The sequence below is a fragment of the Girardinichthys multiradiatus genome, chromosome 19 (genome assembly GCF_021462225.1).
Source record: "Girardinichthys multiradiatus isolate DD_20200921_A chromosome 19, DD_fGirMul_XY1, whole genome shotgun sequence".
NCBI lineage: Eukaryota > Metazoa > Chordata > Actinopteri > Cyprinodontiformes > Goodeidae > Girardinichthys > Girardinichthys multiradiatus.
The window spans coordinates 16,950,264-16,978,213 of NC_061811.1; the positions used below are offsets into that span (position 1 = coordinate 16,950,264).

The window sequence follows — 27,950 nt, forward strand, 5'->3', positions numbered from 1 at the left end:
TGAATTGTCATAGGCAGCACATCTGATATGTTTGCAAAGAAGAACATAGCTGTCATGTCTTTTTTCTAATTTGTCTTTTCAAAATTAAAAATAACAATAATAATAATATACTGTCCTCTTGCATAATATTTATTAAAAATGTTTTAGTAAAAATATCTTTACAGGAAGAAAACTAAGAACCAAAACATACAAACCAAAGCAAACTCACAAAAACTTAATTTACCCAAAAACAATGCATCTTTTCTATGATGTTGTCTTACGAAACATTTTTAAAAAACCATAGCTGTGACAACCAGTCAAAGCAGAAAGAATTTAGTTACATTACAATCAAATATAACATTTCTTTTCATATCACAGTCTTTCGATCTAAAAAGACAGAAACTAATGAGAGAGACAAGTAAAAAAGAGTTAACAATGGATGAAACTACCTTTTTTGCTGTGTGTTTGGCGATTTACAGCTGACTTGTTTTGGAAAATAATGGATTTCTATGTGATTTACGTCTCACCATATTAACAAGACTATTTCATTGGTATTTTCACAATTTCCCTCCGTTTTGTAATGTATTGCCATTCACAGTGGATTTCTTGACTTCAACCCTCATAGACTGAGTCTCTGTCCGAGACTCAAGCTTCATTCCACTCGAGATGCCTGTGGATCCTAGTGCAGCTTTCCCTGTCTTGAGACCCTTGGACATTGGGATGCGGGTAAGTCCTGTGCGAGGTGACTGGACATCATGCCCGATCTGTTTGGCAAAAGGTAGAGAAAACGTCTCAGGTAGGAAAGTGAAAACAAAGATGTAAAAATTAATCAGAAACAGTATTTTAAAATATTGAACATAGTATAAATAAAGCAAAATTAAAAGCCTATTCATTGTTTCTGCTCATCATTTTAGTTTCAGTGGGCACCAAGCTTCAGATGCACTGTTTGCAAGTGTGGTGGTATATTTATGGTGTTTAATTATAAATTACTACTTGACTTGAGGCAAAATACCACATCATTAGATCCACTGCTCTAGGGGCCTACCCACAGGGGCATTCTATCTCCCCATCCATCTCATTCACTAAGGGCATATTATGAAGGTTACAGTAACAACAACCACACTGATAAATCAGTTTCTATTTCTAGCTGAAATGAGATATCACTGATAAAATGAAATGTTAAGTAAAAAAATACAAAGAACAGCAACCTTGAGTTGCTCTTTCTAGGGGTGTAACAACACATCCAGCCCACGAATTGAGACAGAACCCAAATTTTGTTCAAAGATTGAAACAAGAAGAGATTTTACCAATATATTGTAAATATTAACACCCCCCCCAACCCCTTTTTTTAACTAAAAGAGTAAAAGTTTCAAAAATTACAAACTGAGAGGCTTTAAAGAATTGATAATCATACAAAAATATTCCAGCCCAGGTTTCAGTAGTTCATATACAAAGGTTATTATGCTTTTCTAAATCTAACATGGCCCTAATACCAAAAAAACATTCAAAACAATTTGTATTTTATCAATTAGAGATGATCAAATGATGGCCAGACCAATCAAAAGACTGTGAAATATGTGATGAAAATTTTGAAGAAAACACTAACTCTAGTATTGTGATTGGCTAATGATTAATCACGTAGCTTAAACCTTTTTCACCAAAGTTACATGATCATACAAGTGCATAGTGCTCAGAGACAGAGGAGAAATATCGCAGTATTTTAATGTCGTGTCACGAGATCCCATTTCTTACAGCAGCTGCTAAATCTAAACAGTTCAAACAGATGGAAAAAAAAACAAAAAACCTTTGACAGGTGTAAAATTGTTTGGACAATGACACAACACTTAGGTCTGAAAGCATAAAAATGTAGCTACTAAATGCTGAAAACCTCTCAAAGCAAAACTTACCGTGCTTTGGATGGGTCTTGATGTTGTGGATGTCACATTGGATATTGTAATGCTGCTTGTCACTTTACTTTGCACGTTCCTGGTAGTAGTTGTGGTGATCTTGTGAGGTGAACGCAAAACTGTCCCGGTTGACAGGGTCAGTTCTTTGCTTTCTGTCACACTAGCTACCGGTCTGACAACCATCTTTGGGGGGATACTGTTGCCGAGGTGAATATGAATCTTGTTATCATCCGTAGAGGTGATGATGCTTGCATTGGTGTGGCCCTTTCGGACGGGAACTGGGACCATCTGCTTCTCTGGGGTAACCTTGAACACAGCCCGGCCCATGGTCATCTCCTGTGGCTCTAGGGAAGCAGATGCTTCAGGCATTACAGCTGTGCTCACTGTCATAACCGAAACTGGGGAAAGGGGTCTTACTGAGGTAAAAGAAGAGGTTCGACTAGTTTCTGGAGATTTGGCCCTTGATATGGTTGTAATTGTGACTGGTGACTTGGCTCTTGCAGGGCCCTGAGGTCCAGTGGGAGTCTTTCTCCGTGTGGTTGGAACAGAGTAGGTGGGAATGATGGTAATTCTGGACTTTGGTTGAGATGGGTTAGGGCTAAGGGGAGTTGTATTTGCGAAAACCTGATTAGCAGTTGGGCTTCTGATTTCAAGTGTGGCCATGTTGTTGTGGTGATCAGGTGTTACCCGAATGTGTAAAGGCTGCCCTTGGTTTTGAGGCATGGTTAATTTAGAGGAAACCTGTTCCCCACTGATATGGAGCGACTTCTCTAAGTTGGTCTCTTGAGGAGTGTTGTCCTTTTTCCTCATCCAAGGAATCCAGGATTTTTTAATACTAAAATCACTGCTAGATGAAGGGCAACGCTCAACTGCATTGCCTTTCTCAGGCTTCTTCAGACATTTCTGTCGGATGTTATTCATAATGTGATTTTCTTCTTGAACAGACTTCCTGATAAACACAGCTGGTGTATCTTCCTCTGTTGGTTCAGTAGATGATGGCTCTGTCTGTACTGCAGTGGATGTCATGGCCACATCCACTATTCTCCTTCCATTTAAGCTGGGTCGAAGTGCTCGGCTTTGACGCTTAGCTAACTCTAGCTCTTTGGTGAGATGGAAAACCTCCATGCCCATGTTCTTGGCCTTCTCTTCCTCTTCTAAGAACCTCTGTTGTAAGACAGAGTAGTCCACTTGAATCTGAGAAAGCTGGTCTTCTTTGTGCATCAGTTCATGGATCTTCTCCTTGAGAGCTATTACATCAGCTTGTAGTTCTCGGCTTTTGGCCTCCTCTCTTTTGCATCTCTGCTGGAGGTCTTCTTCTCTGCTTTCTTCTTCCCCTTTTTCAATAGCTTTGTTTCGTGCTATCTGATTCTTCATTTCTTCCACTTGCTGGGAAAGAACATTCGCTTTTTCCTGTTCAGTCATGAATCTTTTCTCCAAAATATCATACTGATCCTCTGTCTTGATCAAGTCTCCTTCAACTATTTCCAGTTGTTTGAGACGGTTTTTCAGGCTCTCTATTTCGAATGTTAGTTCTTTAACTTTATTGTTCTCTTTCCCTTCAGGACCAGTAATCTTTTCTAGATCGCACATAACTGAATTCCTCGCAGATAGTTTTTCTGCTTGTTCAAACATGTCTAGCCTCTTTTTCATTTGGCTGATCTTAAAATTAAGATCCTCAGTTTCATCAGTTTGATTAGCTAGCTTAGCGCTGAGCTCCCCTTTCTCTTTGGTTAAAGTCTCGACATTGGTTTCCATCTCGGATTTTAGTTTCAGAAGCCTTTTGCTCTCTTCTATCAGTTTCTCGGTCACCTCCATCACCCGACCCTGCTCAAGTTTAACAATCTTGCTCAAATCCTCCCTTTTCTTTTCCTCTGACTTTACTGTTTCCATCAGTGCTTTTCGTTCCTCCATTAGTGCAGCTGTCAGGGACTTAAGTTTCCGCAGGTCATCCTTAAGGGTCAACTCACACTTTTCCAATTTGAGTTCTGATGACTGAAGCTCTTTCATTCGGATCTTGAGAGCTACAACTTCATCTGAAAGTTCTTTGGTCAGGCCTTTCTCTCTTTCTAAAGCAGTTTGTATCTGTGCACACTCAGCTTTGCTAACACTGAATGCTTCCTCCAGTTTTTCCAAATCTATCATTCTGTTTTGGAGCCTAACTATTTCTAGCCTGAGGCCTTTGCTTTTATTATTCTCCTCTTCCAGCCTGTTCCTTAGCTCCTTACATTGAATCTCTGTCTTGGTAAACTCTTCATCCTTTCCCTCCATCTCAAGTACTCTCTTCCGCAGGTTCTCCAACTCAACAATCAAGTTAGAGCTGCCATATTCCCCTTTGCTGATGTTCTCCCTTAACTCCTGTATATCCTCCTCAGATTTTCTCAAGGCCTTGTTGCTTTCCTCTAGCTCCTCAATTTTGTGTGTAAGTTCAAAAAGTTTAATGTTAAGCTGACGATTGTGGAGCTCCTGTGTGGACAGCTTGGTGCTCATCTCTTCATGCTGTTGGGTGATCCTACAAGATTTCTCCTTTAGCTCAGCCTCTAGGCTCTGCACCCTGTGACTGTCCTCCTGAGCATGCTCATTGGCTTTATTCAAAGCTTGGTCCCGCTGCTGGAGCTGCAGGCTGATCTCTTGGACCCTCTGGGTCTGCTGGTCCATTTGCTCCAGGTGCTGCTGGCGCTCATTGACCAACATCAATGCAAAGGACTTCAGTTTCACCAGCTCCTCTCGCACCTTGGCCAGACGTTTAGAGTGCTCCTTCTCCTTTCTTGCTTGATAGGCTTTTTCGTTCTCAAGCAGCCTCTTCAGTCTAAGAGAGAACAAATAACGTTATTGTCATGTTTTAATGACTTATAATGTTAAGTAACACTTACAGGTAACCGTTAAGTCATCATTGGTGACTGTCTGTCACATGTAGAAAACGTTTTACTCATATTGCAGCATACAGCCTTGGAATGAATGTCTAATAAGCAATGATCCACAATTAAAATTCACAATTAAGACAAATAATTACCCAAAACAAGATGTTAGCATAAAAAAGCTTACACTTAGAGAATACAGATTATAATTAATTTAAAAATCTGCTCTACTGCCCCCAAGCCCTTGTGCCATTTGCCCCCTGCTGTTGGGATAGACACTCCAGCACAAACAGGGAAAATTCTGCTAACAGCCCCCTCACCAAGCTGTTGTCTTTTCTCTCAGCTTCTTTCTATGCTGCTCATGCCCAGCTTTCATACTGGGCTGGCTCCAACAAAACACATGCAAAGCAGTTACATCTCCATTTCCAGGGACATTCTTGTACATTATTCAAAGTGAACAATTTTTGCATTGCAAAATAAACCAAACTAGAACAGGCAACAATACAACTAAGAAGACCTGGCATCTTTAACAACCATGAAAGGTCAAACGTAGCTTGTCCTAGCACCTGAGAGTCCATTCAGAACTTACCAACTAAAGATGCTCTGCAAGCAGGAAAAAAAAAAAGCTTGTCATCAATGAAAATACACTGGCAGTGCAGAAGATATGCTGAAGTCACCTTTTTCTGCGGATTTTTTTATCGTCACATTCCAAGAATGTTCTCAGCATTATAAAAGAAAAAGGAATTACAGTTAATCTCTGCTGTAGAACCTGCAGTGAGTGGTGCAACCTCATCTATAGAGGATAGCGATGTGCGTGAGAGTGTGTGCTGCTCTGCTTTGAACAAAGTGCAGGGGGTGGAACTATTGCTTCATAGGAAGTGTTCAACAAAACTCCCCTCAGTTTTGCATGTTTTCCAAAACATCTTTCACTATTAAACAATATAAACAGATAATCATTTTCTCTGGGTTGGTGAAATCAAATTGTATCTCAGTTAAAAAAAAATGCTGGAAGAACGTTTGATACAGTATTACAAGAGGAAGAAGAGGATGTGTCCAATAGCTCTACTTCAGGGGAAAATTCAATAGCTTTTCCTGCAAAGTGTATATGATGAGGAAAGCAGATAAGCAGAAGGATCCCCTTGAGGTGAGAAAGATCTGGGAGAATACAACCAATAAACTTAGGACACACAAAGCTCTGACTGTTGCCATATAGATTTATAGTACATATCTGGGGTTAGTGTTCAGCAGAGTCCTTTCTCTGTGAATACATGCAAGTACTCATCCCCCTTTACACTGATTTATACTATTCTACGAATTTAATCTCAGCATCTATTTTGTGAAGGCTTCAGTGGTTTGTTGGATAAGATTAGTGCACAAACAGCAGCATAAAGACCAAGGAAAACAGGTCAGGAATAATGTTGTGGAGAAGTCTAATCAGGGTTAGGTTGTGAAACAACATCCCAAGCTTGAAACACCTTACCGAGCACTGTTCAGTCATCACTTGAAAATGGCCAAGACATTGCTGTCTACCTAAACTAATAGGTCAAGCAAGAGAGCAGTAATCAGAGAAGCAGCCCGTGCTAACTCTGGAGGAGCTGCAGAGTTCCACAGTTCAGGTGGCAGAATCTGTCAACCAGGACATTTATTAGCAGTGCACTGCAATATTATGTCCTTTTACAGAGGAGTGCCACGAATTAAGTTATTGTTGAAAGAAAGCCATAAGAAACCCAGTTTACAGTTTAGAGGTGACAACAACAATGTAGAGGATGGAGCTTTATGTGGCGAAAAACGAACACGGCACATGACACTGAACACACCATCACTACGGTTAAACATAGTAGTGGCAGTATCAGGGTGTGGGGATTCCTTTGTTCAGCAGGAGCAGGGAAGTCCGTAGGAGTTGATGGGAAGGGGCTACATACAGGTCAATCCAGGGAAAAAACTTGAAAGTCTTGTGACAGAGGTGGATGTTCAACTTCCATCAGAACAATAACATTAAACAGGGTTTAGATCAAATCATATTTATGTGTTAGAATGGTCCAGTCAAAGTCCAGACCTAAACCAAACTGAGAATCTGGGTCAAGAATTGAAACTTGAGTTTTTCACAGCAATCTGACTGAGCGTGAGGTATTTTGTAAAGACAAAGGCATGGGCAAAAGAGCAAGGCTGGTAGAGACGAACCCCAAATGCCTAGTAGCTGAATAGGCACCAAAACGGGGTATTACAATGAACAAGACACTTACGTTTTTACTTGTAGAACATTTTCAAAGCCAATGTATCATTTTCCTTTCACTTGCACTGTGTCACTGGGTAAAACAACTTGTAGGATGAACAAGCCTGGCTAACGCACAAGTGGTCATGTATATCTTTTCAATGCTGCTCATAAAGTTTATACATACACAGTGAGATAGGTTTTAAATTTAAGAAATCATCAGTCTAAACTTACTGTCCTGGAAGAGACTGAAGCAATGATGTCAGTGCTATCTGAGAATGATGGCCAGGTCATTAAAATAACTGTAGTTCACTGTTGCTATGTAATAAACAACTGCTGTTCAGTATAACCAATACTAGAAAGAAAAGCAAACATTAATAAAAACAAATATATATATACACCTAGTTTGAACAATATGCCAGTTTATTTTATTACTTTTTAATTTCTATGTTAGGGATATATAGGGATTTTCAAAGTATTTATCTCAAATATCTTAGGTATCTGTATGCGTGAAGGAGAAACACAGGTGTGATCCACAGGCTGGTGTTCATTGGAAAACATTCTTTTACATAATGAAACTACATTTTATGACATGTTTCCTGGGGAATTTGCTCAGAGGCACTCCTTCCCTCTCTTTCAGCCAAACACAAAAAAATGGGAATATTTACAACCACTGGTGCAGAAAGAAAACTTTAGGTGTGAGGCACAGCATATTGTACTGAACTGAACATGTTGTGTTTAAATAGTAAAATCGAGGCTTGTGGGAAGTTGAACAATTTTCTCTTTGAGGATCTTGACGAGGTTGTGTGCATTTTCCTTTTATTTGCGTGACTCCAAAACTCCCTTCAGCAGCAGAAGCTGTTTCGTCTGTCGACCTGCACACATTCCACCTTAGAGATGCTGGCTTTCTAATAGCTGATGGCTACCAGTCAGAAACTGCTTCCTCTAAAATCACTGACCCTTCTCCCTTCACTGTCAGATGTCTGGCAAAGAACACATCAATAAGATCAGGACGTTCTCCTGAGAGCAAAATGTCAAAACAAAAGTGAACGATTGAAATGTGTTCTTTTTTTCCAGCTGTTCTTATGTAAAACTTACTGAATCTGTTATCCCAAACTATTTTTGATTTTTCTTTCAACCCTAATTTAAGAGAAGGTTGATCTTTGGCATATTTGCGCCAACAGGTTTCTTTAAAAAGTGACACAATTTAACTAAAAGAAATATAAAATGACTAACTGAATGTCATTAATTGATTAAAACTGAAAGATTTGTTTAGAATGGTGTTAAAATGGTGAACTGTGGAAATAATTACAGAATGATTTATCTTTTTATGAAATTGTGGCACTTTTGGCCTACCAAGTTGAGCCTTGAGCAATTAATAGTGGAAAACGGCTACAATCAATACTTTCTCTGTTACAAAAAACAAATAAGGGAGGAGAAAGTAACTCAGGACTAATCTTGACATCTCAAGTCTTTTACTTTGAGAATAATAGAAACTAACCTCTGCAAGTTCAGAATAGGACCATTTTATCCATATTGCATATCCTTTACTGTGCCACAGTGAGAAAATTTGGGTGTGCCAGCAGCAAAGTGAAGGCAAATGGAACCATAAAGTAACACACAAAAGTAAAAAAATATATAAACAAACATTAAAATAATAGACTGTACAGTAAGGGAAACATTTACAACATATGAAAAAGATACTGTACAGTTACTAAAACTAGCATGCTCAGATGACAAGAAATGTGCAACTGAGTAGGGTGATTTAAAAAAGCTACAAACGTAGGGCATGTATATGTTTGCATAAAGAACAACAGGCTATTTATAAGAAATGGAAAACCACAAATTCCAGCAGAGATCTAAACACTTATTGAGTGGGAGCAGTGATGGTTATAAAGTCTAAATAGCTGCTGGAGGAAGGATATGCTATAATGCTCTTCTGTGCACCTAGGATGCAGCAGTCTTTCACTGAAGGAGCTCTCCTGTTCCGCAACTGCTTTACCAATGGGGTCGAGGGGGCATCCTAGGACACCACTTGCCTTCGTGATGAGCGTATCTAATCGTTTCCTATCAGCTGTAAATAGGCTGCTGCTCCAACGTAAAACAACTTAGAGGATGGCATCCACAGAGTTAAAAAAGGTATTTAGGAGTGACCTTTGTACTACAAAATATCTCAGTCTCCTTAGCAGGTAGAGTCTGCTCTGACCCTTCCTATGAACAGCATCAGTGTTGTGTATCAAGAACAGTTTATTGTTCAGGTGAACACCCAGGTACTTATAAGAGTCTCAATGAATTTATATGATTGCAAGCACTTTAACAGCTATAATAACATGTTAGTCAACCATTGTGCATTGTGGAGTGATGAATTTAGCAATTTTTGGATCTAAATAACAGGTACGTTTCTTTCCTTATAAATTTTAGTTTCGCTAAAAGTAAGAAATGTCGCCCTCTGCTGGCCAACAGTAAGACTTTCAGGCATTCTGGAAGCTACATCTACAGGCATTTTAAAGTGCAAAACCGTCTCAACCTTGATGGATTGCAACATTTTTGCTTGTAATAAAAATATTACACTCCATTTTATCAGGTTCTTACTGCTGCGCTCAGTTCCCTTATGTCCCATCTCTGATGTCAAAGCTTATTTTTTAATGTGCCTGTACATTACACCTGGTAATGTACCCAGGTACACCCAGCTGTACCTGGGTTTCATTGCTCAACTTTATCTAATCAGTCTTTATGTGCTTGTGAAATGTGTGAGTGGCTTCAGATGTGATTTTGTTCAGACTCAAATTAAATTTGAATAACATCAGCCAAGCTTAGATGTGTATAAATCATTACACACTTTTGTCATCTTTAAATAACTGTATTCACTATCACGGTTTGGTATTACTGGTCCTGAGTGCTGATTGTGCGCCTTACAGCTTTTCAATAATTAATGCTATTCTGCTCCTGTTTTCTTTGTGTTTTGGCTCCTGGTCACTTTCTTTATGTGTTAAAAGTCTAGACATCATCTACATCTGTGTGCCAATAAGCATCATGACAATCTTCCTCAAGGTAATTTATTGCAATATTCATTTGCCTGAAACGTGAACTGCTTCGTTTCAGTCAGTTATTTTCTTTAGCTGTTTTAAAATCGAAATTTGAACAAAGTGCTACAAATGAACTGTTTGATTTTTATTCTGTTACTTGTCTCTGGCCTGTTGTAGATGATTATATAGTTAGTCTATACGCTCTTTAGCAATAACTATGACTGCATAGAAAACATCTCATTTACCTCTCTAAATACAATTACAGTATCTCCATCTCTCAGAGTTTGAAAGTAAACAGTGGTCTCTGATTGAGATTTCAACAACAAGCTGGAGCCTGTAAACTCTTTCATCTTTGAAGAGTTTTAATTAGAAGGTCTTCAATGCAAAAGTACACTCTGTCAAACAATTTGTTTGATTGCTGTGAGGCCTTCAAAATGTACATAATCAAACCTTCTCATCTGGATGTTCTTTCCCAAGTCAACCCCTCATCACTTTCACCAGGAGGCCTGTACCAGAACTCAGCACTGATGTCATGAGAGATTTATTTCTCTGAAATGCATTATTTTGTTAACCAGCCTGTCAGTATTATTTATGTTAAGTTCCTCCCTCCTTTACACCTTAGACTGTTCACCATCTCCCTGTTTTTAACAGTTTCTACCTCCATTTGTTCAGTCTTTAAGGTCCACACTAACAAAACACATGCTGTTTGTACTTGTATGGCAAATTAAGTTTTCTTCAGTATATATACATACCCTAACTTCTATTTTTGCCACAACAAACAGCATATTCAGAACATCTAAGTGCATTAGTTTGGCTCAAACTTATTCATACCCCAGGCAGATTGTGGTATAAAGTTATTTTCATTGAGCTAAGACATTTGTTTCTGAATGGAGATGAAACATGCATCTTCCAAAAGAAAAAAAATATAGTTTTTTTTTATTTGCATTCAGCAAGAAACATGTCACACCACAACCACTAAACCAAATCTAGTTTATTGGGATGTTATGTGATTAACCAACACAAAGTAGTACATAATTGTGAAGTGGAAATTGGAAGTGGAATTATGGCATTGTTTTCTAGCCCAACAGGTGATGCTTTGTAGAACCACCTTACTCTGCAACCAGGGCTGCAAGCCTTCTGAGATACAGGGGTTGGACAATGAAACTGAAACACCTGTCATTTTAGTGTGGGAAGTTTCATGGCTAAATTGGACCAGCCTGGTAGCCAGTCTTCATTGATTGCACATTGCACCAGTAAGAGCAGAGTGTGAAGGTTCAATTAGCAGGGTAAGAGCACAGTTTTGCTCAAAATATTGAAATGCACACAACATTATGGGTGACATACCAGAGTTGAAAAGAGGACAAATTGTTGGTGCACATCTTGCTGGCGCATCTGTGACCAAGACAGCAAGTCTTTGTGATGTATGAAGAGCCACTGTATCCAGGGTAATGTCAGCATACCACCAAGAAGGACGAACCACATCCAACAGGATTAACTGTGGACGCAAGAGGAAGCTGTCTGAAAGGGATGTTCGGGTGCTAACCCGGATTGTATCCAAAAAACATAAAACCATGGCTGCCCAAATCACGGCAAAATTAAATGTGCACCTCAACTCTCCTGTTTCCACCAGAACTGTCCGTTGGGAGCTCCACAGGGTCAATATACACGGCCGGGCTGCTATAGCCAAACCTTTGGTCACTCATGCCAATGCCAAACGTCGGTTTCAATGGTGCAAGGAGCACAAATCTTGGGCTGTGGACAATGTGAAACATGTATTGTTCTCTAATGAGTCCACCTTTACTGTTTTCCCCACATCTGGGAGAGTTACGGTGTGGAGAAGCCCCAAAGAAGCGTACCACCCAGACTGTTGCATGCCCAGATTGAAGCATGGGGGTGGATCAGTGATGGTTCGGGCTCCCATATCATGGCATTCCCTTGGCCCAATACTTGTGCTAGATGGGCGCGTCACTGCCAAGGACTACCGAACCATTCTTGAGGACCATGTGCATCCAATGGTTCAAACATTGTATCCTAAAGGCGGTGCCATGTATCGGGATGACAATGCATCAATACACACAGCAAGACTGGTGAAAGATTGGTTTGATGAACATGAAAGTGAAGTTGAACATCTCCCATGGCCTGCACAGTCACCAGATCTAAATATTATTGAGTCACTTTGGGGTGTTTTGGAGGAGCGAGTCAGGAAACGTTTTCCTCCACCAGTATCACATAGTGACCTGGCCACTATCCTGCAAGAAGAATGGCTTAAAATCCCTCTGACCACTGTGCAGGACTTGTATATGTCATTCCCAAGACGAATTGACGCTGTATTGGCCGCAAAAGGAGGCCCTACACCATACTAATAAATTATTGTGGTCTAAAACCAGGTGTTTCAGTTTCATTGTCCAACCCCTGTAAGTGACTAACAGCTTTATACACACTGGTTTTCCTTATGTTTTGCCCAATTGGTCTTTGCATAAAGCTCAAGCTCAGTCAAATTGAAAAGCTTTTTCCATGTCAGGATTTGGGAAGTGCCTGACTTGTCATTCTCCCACTTAAGATGTGGACCTCTGCAGCTCCTCCAGAGTTACCATGGGGCTCTTGCTGCTTCTCTGATTAATGCTATTCTTGCCTGTTCTGTCAGTCTAGGTGCATGACCATATCATAGTACTCTATTTTCAGATGACAGATAAGGCAGTGCTCCGTCAGATGTTCAGAGCTTTGAATATTGTTTTATCTAACCTTAATTTTAACATACTTTTAGCTTTATCCTTGATCTTACATCCCTGAAGACTTCACATAACAGATGTAATTATACACAGAATAAATTATACATGGGTGACCTCTGGAAGTCTGGAAGGGGACATATCATGCAAAATCCACTTTTTTATGCTTTAAATACATTTTGTTGTGTACTTGGAGTCTGTAGGAGTGCAGAAAAGTTTAATTTAGTCTCTCCAGGTGTGGCGGAGATATTTTTATATTTTGTTTTGGTCATATTTTTCAGTCCGTTCAGATTTCTCTATCATCTGTTATGTTTTTTGTTACATCACAGTATTTGCTGCAGAACAGCTAAATATAGTCATGGACTTCCGGCTGATCAATTTCGGGTAACCGCCACATTTATTTCTCGCTGCGATTTTGTAGTGCAAACTCAAGTATGCCTAGACGGAAAGAGGATAAATTTAGTTTGGTTGTTGGGTGTATTAACCTACACAATTCATTACACCATACCCCAGAATCATAACCTCGTCTGGTTAAATTGTGTTTTTCATGGAATCTACCCATATCAGTGAGGAAATTCCTACTCCTCCTCTTCAAGGACAAGTGGTTCAGCAACCTGCAACAGTATCAAGAAGGATTTGCTGAAAGATTTCATCTGATTAAGGGGTCTGTTCCTTCTGTCTATGGAAACAACGGACACAGCAAAGCAGTTAGCTGCAAATAACGCTAAAATGATGATAAACTTTATTTTAGACATGGATTTATTGTGTGTTGATATGATGTCCTGGCCATTGATTTGACAGCAGTAGCATCATGCCTTCTGCTCATGTTAGTGCTGTGTGCTGCTTTTAGCTCCTTTAGTTTTGAATAGTATTATTACATAAACAGTTTTACATTGTTTATGCTGCTTTTGTCTTGTTGTCTGAGGCGCTAGATAATTGTTATCAAACGACAACAATGGCCGAATGGGTTAAAGTGGAATGCTCTTTGACCTGGAAGGGGGCGGGGTGTGAAGTGCCTCAGTAACATTTAAAGAGATAGCACCAAAACGAGTTGCTCTGAGATGCACCTCAGAACAGGAGTAAAAGAGGAACCTGTGGAGCTACAGTAACAAGGTGTTCAGACCAAAGCATTGCAGTTCCACTGTATATAGACCACGACTGAATGATTTAAGTGTGGAAAGGAAGAATTTAAAAGCATGATATGTCCCCTTGAAGGGGTATCAGAGAAAATGAGCCTGAATGCATATGCATGCCACATTTTGTGATTTTGTTTTGGAAATATATCTAAACCATGTCCATTTTCCTTCCACTACACTACTCTGTGTTGTTCTATCAGATTAAAATCCTGATATAATACAATCTTTTTTTTTTTTACTTCGGTGAAGCTTTTAATTGCATTTAAACTATCCAATGTTGGCTTAGTTGCTTCAGTGATGGCACACAGTTGTTTTCTTTCAGACCCTCACCTTTCTCTCTCCTGCTCCAGGAGGTTCGTGAAGTCATCGCTCTTATTCATGTAATCAGCATGTTTGTGTTTCTCTGCTTCCAGCTCGTGGACTGTGCGCCGGTGGCACTTTTCGGCCAGCAGCAGCTGACCAAGCATCCGCCGGTACGTATCCTTGTGCTTTTCCTGCAGACGTTTCAGCTAAGACATGCAAACAAACAAAAATTAGTTTTGTGTGTGGACCAAAGGAATACAGCAGTGTTATTTCTGTTATATGCCTCGTCAAGTTTCTTTAGCATCAGAGTCTTAATTTAAAGAAATCACCCCAACCTCTGTCATCGGCTTTTGATAGACATGGTGATTTTCCGTCTTCGTGCCAGTGATGAAACTGTCCCTCTGTAGTGCTTTGAGAGCTGAAGCTGGGACTGCACATCCATACTGTGATTCAAGGGTTTCTGGACTTGTCTGTTGGGATTTTAGCATGTAGATTACATCTTCCCTGGCCTGAAAACACATGAGTTACAAACACATGATAGTATAATTCATGAGCATGAGTAAAATCAATGGCATGCAAATGAGACAATCTGTGCATTTAAATAGCCTCAATGCATGGATTTCCTTTTCCACCCAAAAATAAGCCCAAAAATAGGGCCAATTCTGGGAAGCATATATTTTATGTGTGCTCTCTATTGGCAGTTTAAACTGCCAATTACCACAAGATAGAGCTATTGTGCCAAAATTGCAGTGCAATCACTTACAATGATGCACTCAACTACAGTGCCATTTACAGTTATGTTGTCCTTTGCCAACATTGTAAAGGACTCGGATTTTACTCCAGCTCAAATACACGATAAGAAAAACAAACAAGCAGCAAACAGTTCTTGCCTACCTGAACTTCTCCCTCCATGATTCCCAGCAGTTTCAGCAGATCCTGTTTAGACAGATCTGTGATGTTCCCTGTGTTGTTTCCAGTCTCTGTGGAATCCAGCAGCAGCTTCTCTTTATCAGAGATCACTTCAACCTCTTCCGCACCTTCTTTCTGCTGAGCTTTTGCCTTCAGGCTCCTCACAGGCAGACCCACGTCCTGTTCTTCATTGATGTCAGGGCCACCTGGTGAAACAACAAGGACCCCATCGGTTGGGCTTTCCACCCCATTGCTTTTGGACCTCATCTTACCTGGACTGAAGATAGAAGAAGAAAAGAAAAACGTTAGAATAATATATTTATATTAATATTTATTACACACATTTAGCATTATTTTCTGTTCATGCTTTTAATGTTTTGTTTTTCAATTTCAGATCATTTCACATAAATATATTGCATCGCCAAAGTGTTCTTACCCCTTAAAACTTTTCACATTTTGTTACGTTCAACCATAAATTTTAATGTTTCCTGTCCCTGCTGAAGAAAAGCATGATGCATGTTTCACCATAGGGGTAGTGTGTTTAGGGTGATATTGTGCTGTTAGCTTTCTACCACACAGGTTTAACTTTGATTTCATCTTCTTTTCACATGTTTTCAAACCATAAACAAGATTTCTTAAAGCTTTCTATCAGCACTAACTTTCTTATTGCCACTCTTTCACAAAGGAGACATTTGTGGAGTGTGGATCTCTGCAGCTCCTCCAGGGTTACGTTGGACCTCTTGGCTGCTTCTCTGATAAATGCTGCCCTGTCAGTTTAGGTGGACGGCCATGTCTTAGGTTCACAGATGTGCCATGTTCTTTCCAGTTTCAGATGATGGACTTAACAAAGCTCTGTGAGATGTTTTAAGTTTAGGGTCTTGTTTTATATCCTAACACTGGTTTGTTTCTTCACAACATTTTCTCTGACCTTTCTGCTGTGTTCCTTAGTCTTAATAATGCTGTTTGTTTACTACTGCTTTCTAACAAACACTGGTGGCCTTTACAGAACAGCTGCATATATACTGAAATTAGATTACACAATATTTATTTTATTTATTTAGGTGAGTCCAGAGGACAATTGGTGGCACTGGATTATATTTAGAATAGGGCTCTGAATGCATACTCTATGCAGAACGCAATTTTCAGATTTCATTTGTAAAAAATTTTTAAAAGCTACAAAAGTAGCTACAGAAGTATTGAGTAACTGTTTATCTGATTTCATTTGTACAAAATGACAACATAACGTTTTTCAAACAAATACTTACAGTAGGTAACGTTTAGATGTCAGGGCAGTATAAAGTACCTACAGTGATATGCTGTTTACTGTATATACACTTGACCTCAAAATGACACAACAGGCTCAGCATATTGAAAATAACATTGGAACAATGAAGCTTGTGTACAAACAAAAAGTCTCATGACACGTACACTCACTCAGATGCAAATATAATGTAAATATCGAATGGATATCCTATATCTCATCCTAACATTTCTTCACTGTAATAAAGATTTGTTCGTGTGTTGTTGGACTGCATACAGAATGAAACTGTAGTGCATCAGATCAGCTCACAAGAGTTGTGTTTCTCATGCTGAGTGTTTTCGGACTGGAAGTAATCATGAAGTGGAAGTGCTCATGAGTTTTCAAGCCCTCTCTGCTGGCGATAAAAAGATAAATAAAAGAGGCTCTAAAATAAATTTTGCTGCTGCAATATTTTGTCTCAACTCACATCTTGCTGGTTTTTTGCACTGCTTGTTGAAACATACAAAAATGAAGATCTAAAACATCAAACAGGCTAACTATATTTTGATTTGTTAACCCTTTTGCCAGATCCAAGGTGGTTTTTCCTTTTCAGTCCCCTCCATTTCCATTGCCTATAAGGCTAAAAATGGATAACCAGGATCAGAAATTTACCCCCCAAAAAACAGGGCCTGGTAGGTAAGTATTTCATTGGATTTGTACTAAATGAAGTCACCAAGAGAGTGATCTACTCAGTTAAGATATTAACTGCTTATACACTCCTCACTTCAAAGAACCTGAACCTAAGTGAATATGTTTACATGACAAAGAGGATGTGCCCACTCTTTTGGAACAATTTTACATGTGAATTCTACTGCTTAGATTACATAAACAAAACAATGTCAAACTACAAGTTTTTTAGCACAACATAACACCCTGTCTTTGCCATCAAAAGTCCCACAAGATAATTCAAAGTCAGGAATTGTCCCAGAAAAACATACAATATATTTAAGCATGTCTCCTTCACAGTTAACACATCAGACAAATTTTAAGGTGTTCTAAAATAGAAAAAAGCAAAGAGCAATTAGATTTCTCTCTTACAGTTTCGAAAAGATTAAAAGGGAGTCTTTCATTGCTTTTGGGTAAATCAAGAGCAAAGCTTATCTTCCTGTGTAAAAGTGGCCAAGGAAGTTAGGAAAGCAGTGAAGTTTAACGATGCTTGAAGCAAAACCCTTTTAATTTCACCTGTTTCCAGTAAGTGCAACCCATGCACAAGACTTGAAAGAATGCAAGATAACATTGTTTGCATTCTTTGCTTCAAACAGAAAAGTGGGGTAAAAAAAATTACACTTTACACTCAACTTCATGTTTATGTCAGTCGGGGAAGGTTAGTAAGTTCACATTGGCTTCGAGGAGATTTGGCTCATAACTGGAGATTAATTTCAGTATTTCTTTCCTAGCTATAACTATTAGTTTCAGCTACTGGCTCATTTGCATTGCTTCCAAGGTTGTGGGACACCAGTTTGCAGAAGGTGTTGGTGGCAGTACCCATGTCATGCCAGGGAGTTTGAATCATTCCCAAACAGAGCAGGGCATTAAAATTGTCACGAGTAATCAAATGGAGAAATGTGTGCTGTAATGTCAGTGATTTGGGCAAAGTGCCCAAGCACAGGCAGCAAAATTCTCAATGCAGGCTTGGAAACTTGATGGTTTATTTTTAGTTTGTGGACTGAAGCCAGGGAGATGCAGAGGAGCTACTGTAACAGGCCGTCTCACTTTACAGGGTCACTCTCGTTCAGCAAAGCAAGGAGAGCAATAAGTTGGTTGTAACTGAGAGCTATAACAGTTAACGTTCAATACTATGTAATGCAATGTAGTTCAATACAGCAATATTCAATGCTGTATATAGTAAAACTTCAACGGTAAAAAAAAATGCAGTGTTCCTTTATCACAAAGGGTTTTCTTACAAGACATTTGTCTACACCTTTCTTATTCAACAATCATTGTGACTAACATTTCTTCACTGTCTGATCCGTCTTGATTGTTCACTGCATTCATGAAGCATATAGGGATTCCTAAGCCATATGCTGACTGCATTCTAGTCTGGCATGCCACACGCTCAGTTGTCTTTTTAGAATAAGAAGCAGAGCCTCTAGGGACCACTTGAGCCCACCACCCACACAAATTCATGGCATCTAAACCATCACCACAGCTGATCAGCTAGCATCTAATGCCACTGTAGTTTTAGAGAAGTCCTTAAAATCCATGAAAAGACTCCCGTCAAGGCCTGAGTCTAAATTTGAAATGAGACTCAGATCTATAATGAGGTGGTCCCAAGTACAGCTGTTGCATATGTGTATTTTTATATATGCCCCACCAAAGCACATGCTAAAATCCAAGGTAAAATAGGGAGGCTGTAAAACTATCTCAACTCTTCTCTAATGTTTGCTAATAATTTTCTTTACTCTTAATTTATGTTCACTTTAAAACCTGCGCTGGTGCCTATCTCCAGCAGTCAGTGGGAAAGAGACAGGAGACACCTTGATCATCCGTTCATAACAGGGCAAGTCCAGGACAAATGACAATGGACGCATTATGAGTGTGCGTGCCTAATTCTGGGGTTGCATAAAGGCAATCTAGAGTTAGCAGTTGACCTAACTGTCATGTTTTTGGACTGTGGGAGGAAGCGTGAGAAGAACATGCAAGAAAACATGCAGAAAGACCCCCTGGCCAGGATTCAAAACCAGGACCTTCTTGCTGCAAAGCAACAGTGCTCCGAAAACAACACTCTTGTCGTGTACTGAGTGAAGTAGACTTCAACTTAGCTATTTTCAATATCAGTGAAGTGTTTATAAAAGAAGTCAGATTAGGAATAGATACACTATATCGGCAAAAGTACTTGTCTGTCTACTTTCATATGTACATGAACTTTGATGAAATCCTATTCTTGATCATTAAGGTCCAATTTGTTGATAGACCCCCTATACCGGCAATAGCGACTTTACCTACTCTATTAACATATTCTACAAGGTTTAGGAGTGGGTTCATAATTAGATGAGAAAACCAGAATTGCAGCCTCTGCTCTAATTCATCCCAAAGGTGTTCAAGAAGGTTGTGATTAGGACTCTGTGCAGGCCAGTCCAGTTTCTCCACACCAAACTTTATACACCTGTAGCCATGGAAGTGACTGGAACATCGGAATTCATTGATTTGGGGGTGTGACCCAGTACTTTTGGCAATATATTGAATAAGGATGAAATTTAAGGAGATGCAGGGAATGAAGTCTGGGTGAAGCCAAATAAAATTTCCAGGTATGAGAGACAAGAACAGTATCTCAAAGTAATGAAACATTAATAAAAACAATATGTAGCTCAGATAGTTTGGTAGGATTAGAAACATGATCCAAATGTGACCAAACAAGAAGAACCTGAGAATGTGTTACATTTAAGAGGCTGTTTTAATCAAAATGCTGGCTCTAAATGAGAGAAAAAGTTCCAGGTCAGTCCAAATGATATTGAAAGAACAGAGAGCATGCAAAGTATCAGATCATCTGCTTTGTCAAGACTTCCAACAACCTTGGGGGTTGAATTTTAGCAGTGGAAAAATGCGCATTTTTACTTTACTCAAATTGAACTGTCAAAAAGACTCTAAAGGTGAAAACTCAAACCTTTACAGCTTGCCTTACTGTAATTGGGATTTCTATTAATACCTTGCTGCTACAATAACTCAAATTAATGCTGACATGTCATGCTGGTGCAAAATGTCAGCTCAGGTGGTGGGTTTCATCTTGTAGTAATTTACTCATGTCACTTTAACCTGATCTGCTTACTAGAGGCAGCTGTAGCTTTAGCTGTTATTATTTGCCTAGTGAGCAAACTAAGACTTATATTCTGCAAAATCCCTAATTATCTTCACATATTGGTTTGGTTTACGGCTTTTGTCGTGGTTGATCTTTTTTTCTGGGGTATCATTGTATTTGTTACGTTGCAATTTGAGTTCTGGACTTAGTTGTTACTCAGTCCCACCTTGTGTTTCTGTCTTGCCCCAGGTTTCCCTAGCACCTGATTTTATATTCTGCAAAATCTGCATTGCAATGAAAACTGTAATTCACAACAGTAAAATCACCATTGAGGTCACATGCTGCAATTTGTGCTCCAGTTCTGACACACTAGCATTATTACTTTGATGCCTATGAGAATCATCCTTCCCATTTCTCCAAACAACAGTGTGACCAGTATACTCTACAGAGGTTGGACAATGAAACTGAAACACCTGGTTTTAGACCACAATAATTTATTAGTATGGTGTAGGGCCTACTTTTGCGGCCAATACAGCGTCAATTCGTCTTGGGATTGACATATACAAGTCCTGCACAGTGGTCAGAGGGATTTTAAGCCATTCTTCTTGCAGGATAGTGGCCAGGTCACTACGTGATACTGGTGGAGGAAAACGTTTCCTGACTCGCTCCTCCAAAACACCCCAAAGTGGCTCAATAATATTTAGATCTGGTGACTGTGCAGGCCATGGGAGATGTTCAACTTCACTTTCATGTTCATCAAACCAATCTTTCACCAGTCTTGCTGTATGTATTGGTGCATTGTCATCCTGATACACGGCACCACCTTCAGGATACAATGTTTGAACCATTGGATGCACATGGTCCTCAAGAATGGTTCGGTAGTCCTTGGCAGTGACACGCCCATCTACCACAAGTATTGGGCCAAGGGAATGCCATGATATGGCAGCCCAAACCTTCACTGATCCACCCCCATGCTTCACTCTGGGCATGCAACAGTCTGGGTGGTACGCTTCTTTGGGGCTTCTCCACACCGTAACTCTCCTGGATGTGGGAAAAACAGTAAAGGTGGACTCATCAGAGAACAATACATGTTTCACATTGTCCACAGCCCAAGAATTGCACTCCTTGCACCATTGAAACCGACGTTTGGCATTGGCATGAGTGACCAAAGGTTTGGCTATAGCAGCCCGGCCGTGTATATTGACCCTGTGGAGCTCCTGACGGACAGTTCTGGTGGAAACAGGAGAGTTGAGGTGCACATTTAATGCTGCCGTGATTTGGGCAGCCGTGGTTTTATGTTTTTTGGATACAATCCGGGTTAGCACCCGAACATCCCTTTCAGGCAGCTTCCTCTTGCGTCCACAGTTAATCCTGTTGGATGTGGTTCGTCCTTCTTGGTGGTATGCTGACATTACCCTGGATACCGCGGCTTTTGATACATCACAAAGACTTGCTGTCTTGGTCACAGATGCGCCAGCAAGACGTGCACCAACAATTTGTCCTCTTTTCAACTCTGGTATGTCACCCATAATGTTGTGTGCATTTCAATATTTTGAGCAAAGCTGTGCTCTTACCCTGCTAATTGAACCTTCACACTCTGCTCTTACTGGTGCAATGTGCAATCAATGAAGACTGGCTACCAGGCTGGTCCAATTTAGCCATGAAACCTCCCACACTAAAATGACAGGTGTTTCAGTTTCATTGTCCAACCCCTGTATATTAACGAGCCTTGCATTAATTGTGCAGGTCTCACGTTTTTACTCAGGAGGATTTAACTGCCATATAGTAATGTAACTTTGTAAAGGTTACTCCAACAAAACTGTTTATTGTGTCACACAAAGATACATGTTTAATGCCAGAAAAGGCACTTCGAGCTGATTTTACACATGATAGTTGAAAAGGAAGTCAGATATTCTGTCTGTCATTTGGCTCAAACACATAGAAAAAAATATGCTGCTACAGCTACTTAGAAAATATCTTCTTACCTGATAAAGTTTATGCTCAAAATCAACAAATACAGTTGAACTCTGTGGTCTGGCTGTTAATGACCTGCTCAAGCTACCAGTTTTACCTAACCCTACCACTGTAGCTGTGGTATAAACTATGTTCTTTACTCATCTCTCAGCTTTGGGTTGCTCTTTTTCCTAAATACAAGATTACAATTGTTTTAACATCCTGGGCCAAAAATAAATCCGTCATCCTTACCTTTGTTTCTTTCAATGGAGCTCACCCACTTGTCCTGCATAGACGATCAAAGGTGTTTGCTCCATCTTTTTCTGTGTTGCCAATAAGCAGCCACACATTAATTCATCATATTCCTGCTATACATAAGTTTTTGTCAGGTAAACAACCTGTTCTGTGATTACCATGAAAGATCCATATGTGGTAGTGTCTTTCTGATTTGTTGGACGTGACTCAAAAAGCTCTTTTTGTTTCAGAAAAGTGCATTTAAAATTACACATCCTTCAAAGGCCAATTGTGATTGGTTAGTATTTCGTAGTTTCAAGATTTTTTGATTTATGATATAAGCCCTTTAAATTAGCTCAAGTCTTTAATGAACTAAAATAAGTCAAGCATGGTAAATACTGTGGTAAGAGTAGGAGCTATAAGTGTAGGTTAGGACATGTTCGGTCTTACAGTTTTAATAGCATAAGAAAGTAGATAATATAAATAACAGGTAACATGTCTGATCTTAGATTTTTCTCCCAGGTGTTGGTCATATTTGTCTTCCACTATGAATAGCTTAAACCTTATTGTTTCCTGTGTTGTTCTAAAACATATTTCCTTTAAACTGTGGGTGAAAATTTGGATGACATTGTTTAAACTAATACAGTTGGGTGTTCCACCAAAGGACTGATGCCAAACAATAATCAAAACTTGTTTTGTGAACGAACAATGGAAGCTAAAGTTAAGCTTCCTGAATCGCCTCTCCAAAGCCCTGACCTCAACCCTGTTGAAAATTTAACGTCTAACTTATGCACCTTTCGATTTATACTTAAAATCATTTGGGTTGTATGTTTCAACATAAGTCCACACTGGGAAATGCTTAATGCTTCTTTACATCTGAAAATGAATATGATTGTGACTGGAACTTTACATGAACATCACTTTAAAACACCTGTAGTTCAGTTTTATGACAAATGGATGGCCCCATGCTGCCGTGCCACATTTGAGTTGGTCTCATCAATACGTTGCATTGCTGTTTCTATTCATAGTGCTTCCAAAACTTGATATTTTACTTGATCTTCATACTCTAGAGATGATGTCCCCCACAGGTCCAGAAAAATTGTTGGTTAATAGGTTGGAATGTAATCACCACTGGAAGGTGCTGGTAAATGTCACTGGATGGGATAAAAGTACATGAGCTGCACAGAGGTATTCCTATCAGGAATTAAATATACACATTATACTGATTCTGCTATTGCTGGAATTAAAGCAGATTTATTATTGCGGAGTGCACAAAAAACATAAAGAAAGACTTTACAAAGATCTCACATACCAACCAATGACAAAGTGTAATGCATTCAACTTGTTTTTGCATTTAGAGGTCAGAAAATCTCACTTGAAATTGGACTTTTTTATTTTTCTATTACTTGCAGCGAGTGTCTCAAGGGCTTGGAATGATAATTTAACACTTGGTTAACCACCACCTCGCATCTCCAAACCACAGCCAATCAAAGTTTTATAAGTATCAATTTGTATTGTTATGTGCTGTTACTATTGTCTATTGTTTACTGTTTTTTTTTTCACAGAGTGAAATTGTTGCACTGCTGCCAGCTGGATCAATATAAAATAAAATAGTGACCAGTGAAGGACCCTGTTTCATAGGAAAACTGCATACATTTAGTTTTCTAACGTCTTGAGCAATAATTGGCAGAGACCTTTAAACCTTTTCTAAATGATTGTGAGCAACATTATTGGGAAAGCATCATTCAGTTCAAACAGTCAGTCATGATTAACTCATTTCCTGTCAACAAAATAAATGCTTAGAGGGTAGATGAGAGCAATATGGAAGCAATTTTCTCCCTTTGGTGCAAGTTTGAGTGATTAAATAAAGTAACATGAAACATGAAGAGTTGTGCTCTTTGTGTTGTAAGAGAAAGGCAGAGACAGTTTACAGCTTAAGCAGTGCTGCAAGGTCAGTGTTCATGATTCAACAACAAGAAAGAGACAGGGCAAACATGGCATCCATAGAAGAGTTCCAAGAAGAAAATCCCTGCTTCCAAAACAAACTGCCTCACATTTGCTAAAAAAAACACCTTAATGATCATGGACTGATGAGAAAAGAAGGGGAACTCTTTAAAGGTGTGCATTCTGTAACAACGAACACATAAATAGAATATCACACAGGCGGTCTAACACAGTAGCGGTAGTAATGGTCCTGGGCTGATTTGCTGCTTCAGGACCTGCTTGACTTGCACAGAATTTTGTGCAGAAGAGTGAACCAAAATGCATCCACATTGGTGTAAAACATTCCTTGGCAGTTATTGCAAACGTTTGATGGCACCAAGGGTGACATAACCAGTTATTTGGTGCAATTACCTTTTCGCATAGAGCTAGGTTGGATTGGATAGCCAGAAAACTGCATTTTTTATTTACTTGGGTTGCTTTCAACTGATATAAAAAATAGTTTAGGCTGAGTCATTTAAGTTTGACATAAAAACAAAAACAAAAGAAATCTGCTAGATAATAGATAAATTAGGGTTGTCTTAAAGGTTTCGTACAACACCACAGGCTTTACTTTACATCACATGATCTTGAGAAGATCTTGGGTTGCTATGGAGATCAGGGACTTATTTTTAACCAAGGCCAACATGAGTTACGAGTGCCACTGTTCTGCGAAACCTCCAAATGTGTCCAAACTGTATGTTTGGAATTTAAAGACTAGAGCCTCTTATGTGATCGGAGCTGCGCATGTGTCGCCAACAGCTGCTAGTGAGGCCCTACAGACCTATAGGGTGGACCCCCTCCACTGACAGCAGCAAGCTCCACCTCCTATACCTCACACAAACACACAACACATATGAGAAAACACAAATGCCTGCATGAGGTAAAAAAACAGAGCGTGAAACTGATAAAGAGGACATGCAGAGACAAGATAAAGTTGCTTACGGTGAGCTATGGTGTTGGCTGGATGATAAAAGTTCCAAAGAATATGTCACTGCTAAACTATGTCACTTTACAAGCAAAAGCCCAGGTGACACACAGGTAAATAGAAATCTACACATGACGTAAGCCAGTGATAGTTTTAGTGCCTCTAAAATCAATAGTTTTTCGCAAATTTCCAAGTATAAACCAGCTTGGTTTCAGTTTAAACAGAGACCACATTATTGACTTCAGTTCTACAGTAAGACTGATTCATGTTCAACCTGGGGTTGATAAGCGTTTGGTAAACATTTACAAATCTGTCTTCTGAGACATCCATTTAGTAGATTGAACTTTGTAAACTCTGTTCAAGCACAGCTGAGACAAGCACAAAAATGTTAATAAGCAAATTTAGCTGCACCGCTTCTCTGTGTTTTGAGTTATTGCTTGTTATACCACTGAGTGCTTTGCGGCCATGTATGCTGCCGAGGGTGGGAGCCACCCTCCTGTCCTGCTGAACTTGACATTTTCTTTTCGGCTTACCGAGACGAGGTGATGTAACTGCTTGACAAACTGCGACTCCCAGGAGCCATGCATCTCTTCTGAGACAAGGATGACTTCATGCGGATGAAATGGAATTCGTTTCGGCGTCACTACAACCCCTGAAAATATTCAGGATGAAAGATGTCCTCCTTCTGCAGTTCATCAAGGCCCACAGTGCCTTGCAGAAGTATTCAAGCCCAGTGAGCTTTTCCACATTTTGTTACTTTGCAACCACAAACCTCAATGTATTTTAGTAGGATTTCACAAGGTGGATAAACACAAAGGACAGCATAACTGTAAAGTGGAAGGAAATGAAAGGCGTTTTTTAACATTTTTTACAAAATAAAATTTTAGTCTGCATGATTCAATACATTGTTGAACCTTCCTTTTCTCTAATTACAGCTGTTAGCCTTTTGGGGTATGTCTCTGTCAGCTCTGTAGATCTAGATACTGACATTTTTATGCATTCATGTTTGCAAAATAGCTCTAGCGCTTTCCAATTGTATGGAGAGGATTTGTGAATATCGATTTTAAAGTCCTGACAGATTCTCTGTTAGATTTACGTCTGGACTTTTACTAGGTCATTTTCACACATGTATATTCTTCTATCTAAACCATGTCATTGTAGGTCTAGTTGCATGTTTAGTTTCAAGTGTTTTCCAGCCTCTAACAGGCCTTTTACGATTGCCATGTACTTAGATCTACACTTCTTATCCATACTGAGGAATAGCATCCTCACAGGATGATGCTTCCACCACCATGTTTCACCAATGGTATGATGTTGGTTTTGTGATGCATTTTGCATGTAGCACCCCCCCCTCTGCTCTCCTTGTCCTGTCAGTCAGTTTAGCTGGATGGCATTGATCTTCTAGGTATGTAATTTTGCCATACTCTTTCAGATTTTGAGTGACGGATTGAACAGTGCTCCACGAGGTATTCCAAGCTCGGGAGATTATTCTATAAACTAACCCTGCTTTAAACTTTTCCACAGTTTATTTCCCTGACCTGTCTGCTGTGTTCTTTGATCTTCATGATGAGGTTTTTTATTTACTAACGTCCTCTAAGAAACCTCTGAGGCTTTCACTGAACAGTTATTTGTATGTTGAGATTGAATTATAAACAGGTGGACGCTACTTAATCTTTAGGTGACTTCTAAATGCAGTAAGTTGCACTGGATTGCATTTTGGGGTGTCGGAGTAAAGGGACCTGAATGCAATTGCACGCCACACTTTTCAGATTTATTCTTTTTTTTTTAAATCATGTATCGTTTTCCTTCCATTTCACAATTGAGCACTTTCTTTTTCTCTATCACATAAAAACCCAATAAACCTTATTGAAATTTGTATTTGTGATGTGAAAAAAGGCACTTTGCTGTTTGTTATATAGTCTGCTATGGTGCTGCAGAGGTGTTGGTGGCTATGTAGGGTAGTTATAAGTCCATATCATTCCCAAAGATGATGTAGCATACACTCAGCAAACAACCAGCACTTTCTCTGGTGGGTTTATGGGTTTCTCCTCCCACGTGTGAATCAGAAAATTCTTTGCACTAAATAGACTTATTCATGCAGTCACGTGCAAGTCGTTCAGAAATGTTTCATTCATGACTTTTCTGTATGTGTTCTCTTAATACTGACGCAGAAGTAATATTAACAAAACTAACAACCACTTGTCTTCTTATGGAGATTATTGCAAATGAATTCAAAACGCTGGAATCTATATTACTTGAATGACTAATTACTAAGCTGAATTAATCACTTGGAATGTGAATAGCTGCTCATTCATTTGGTGTTGAAGAGTTTCAACCAAAGCTCAGATTAAGATTTGCTTTGATAAGTGCCTTTTATTGGCTTCATAAAAATTATGTCTGCCTGTACTTTGGCTGATTAATATGGAGTTGTTTTCATGTGTTTACTGCTAAACAAACAGGAAAAAACATTTTGTTTCATTATAAAAACAAGAAGATAACCTACCTGCCGGTGTTGTAGCCCCAGTTATGAGTTATCCCCTAAAAAGTGATCACTTATATCCTTTTTTGTGTGTGTTTCACTTATAGATTCTCGTACAGCTTGGTGCCAAAATCCATCTCAAGCTCCGATATCCCGTTCTTTAGGTCATAAAGGGAATGGCAGAGAGCAATAACAGAGCACTGTAACGTCCCTCTCACCCTCCCCTCCCTCTGTCACTCCCACAGCCTGCCCAGTTCAGCCTCATACTAAAGGCGAACATCTTTTTT

The 27,950-nt window shown here is 39.4% G+C and overlaps 2 protein-coding genes across 2 annotated transcripts in view; one reads left to right on the forward strand and one right to left on the reverse strand.

The window, feature by feature from the left end:
* Positions 1 to 108: 108 nt before the first annotated feature.
* LOC124855685 (filamin-A-interacting protein 1-like) lies at positions 109 to 27,866 on the reverse strand. The gene is made up of 6 exons (XM_047345684.1): positions 27,688 to 27,866; positions 15,039 to 15,330; positions 14,480 to 14,653; positions 14,172 to 14,350; positions 1,887 to 4,692; positions 109 to 743 (listed from the first exon to the last, which is right to left on the reverse strand). The coding sequence occupies exons 2-6, from the start codon at positions 15,318 to 15,320 to the stop codon at positions 537 to 539; spliced, it is 3,648 nt and encodes a 1,215-aa protein (XP_047201640.1). The 5' UTR covers positions 15,321 to 15,330; positions 27,688 to 27,866; the 3' UTR covers positions 109 to 536.
* The window catches only part of tfb1m (transcription factor B1, mitochondrial), a 65,420-nt gene continuing 51,765 nt past the window's right edge, over positions 14,296 to 27,950 (forward strand). The window contains exon 1 of the mRNA XM_047345688.1: positions 14,296 to 14,314. The gene's annotated coding sequence lies outside the window, so the exon portion shown is untranslated. The remainder of the gene's footprint in view (positions 14,315 to 27,950) is intronic.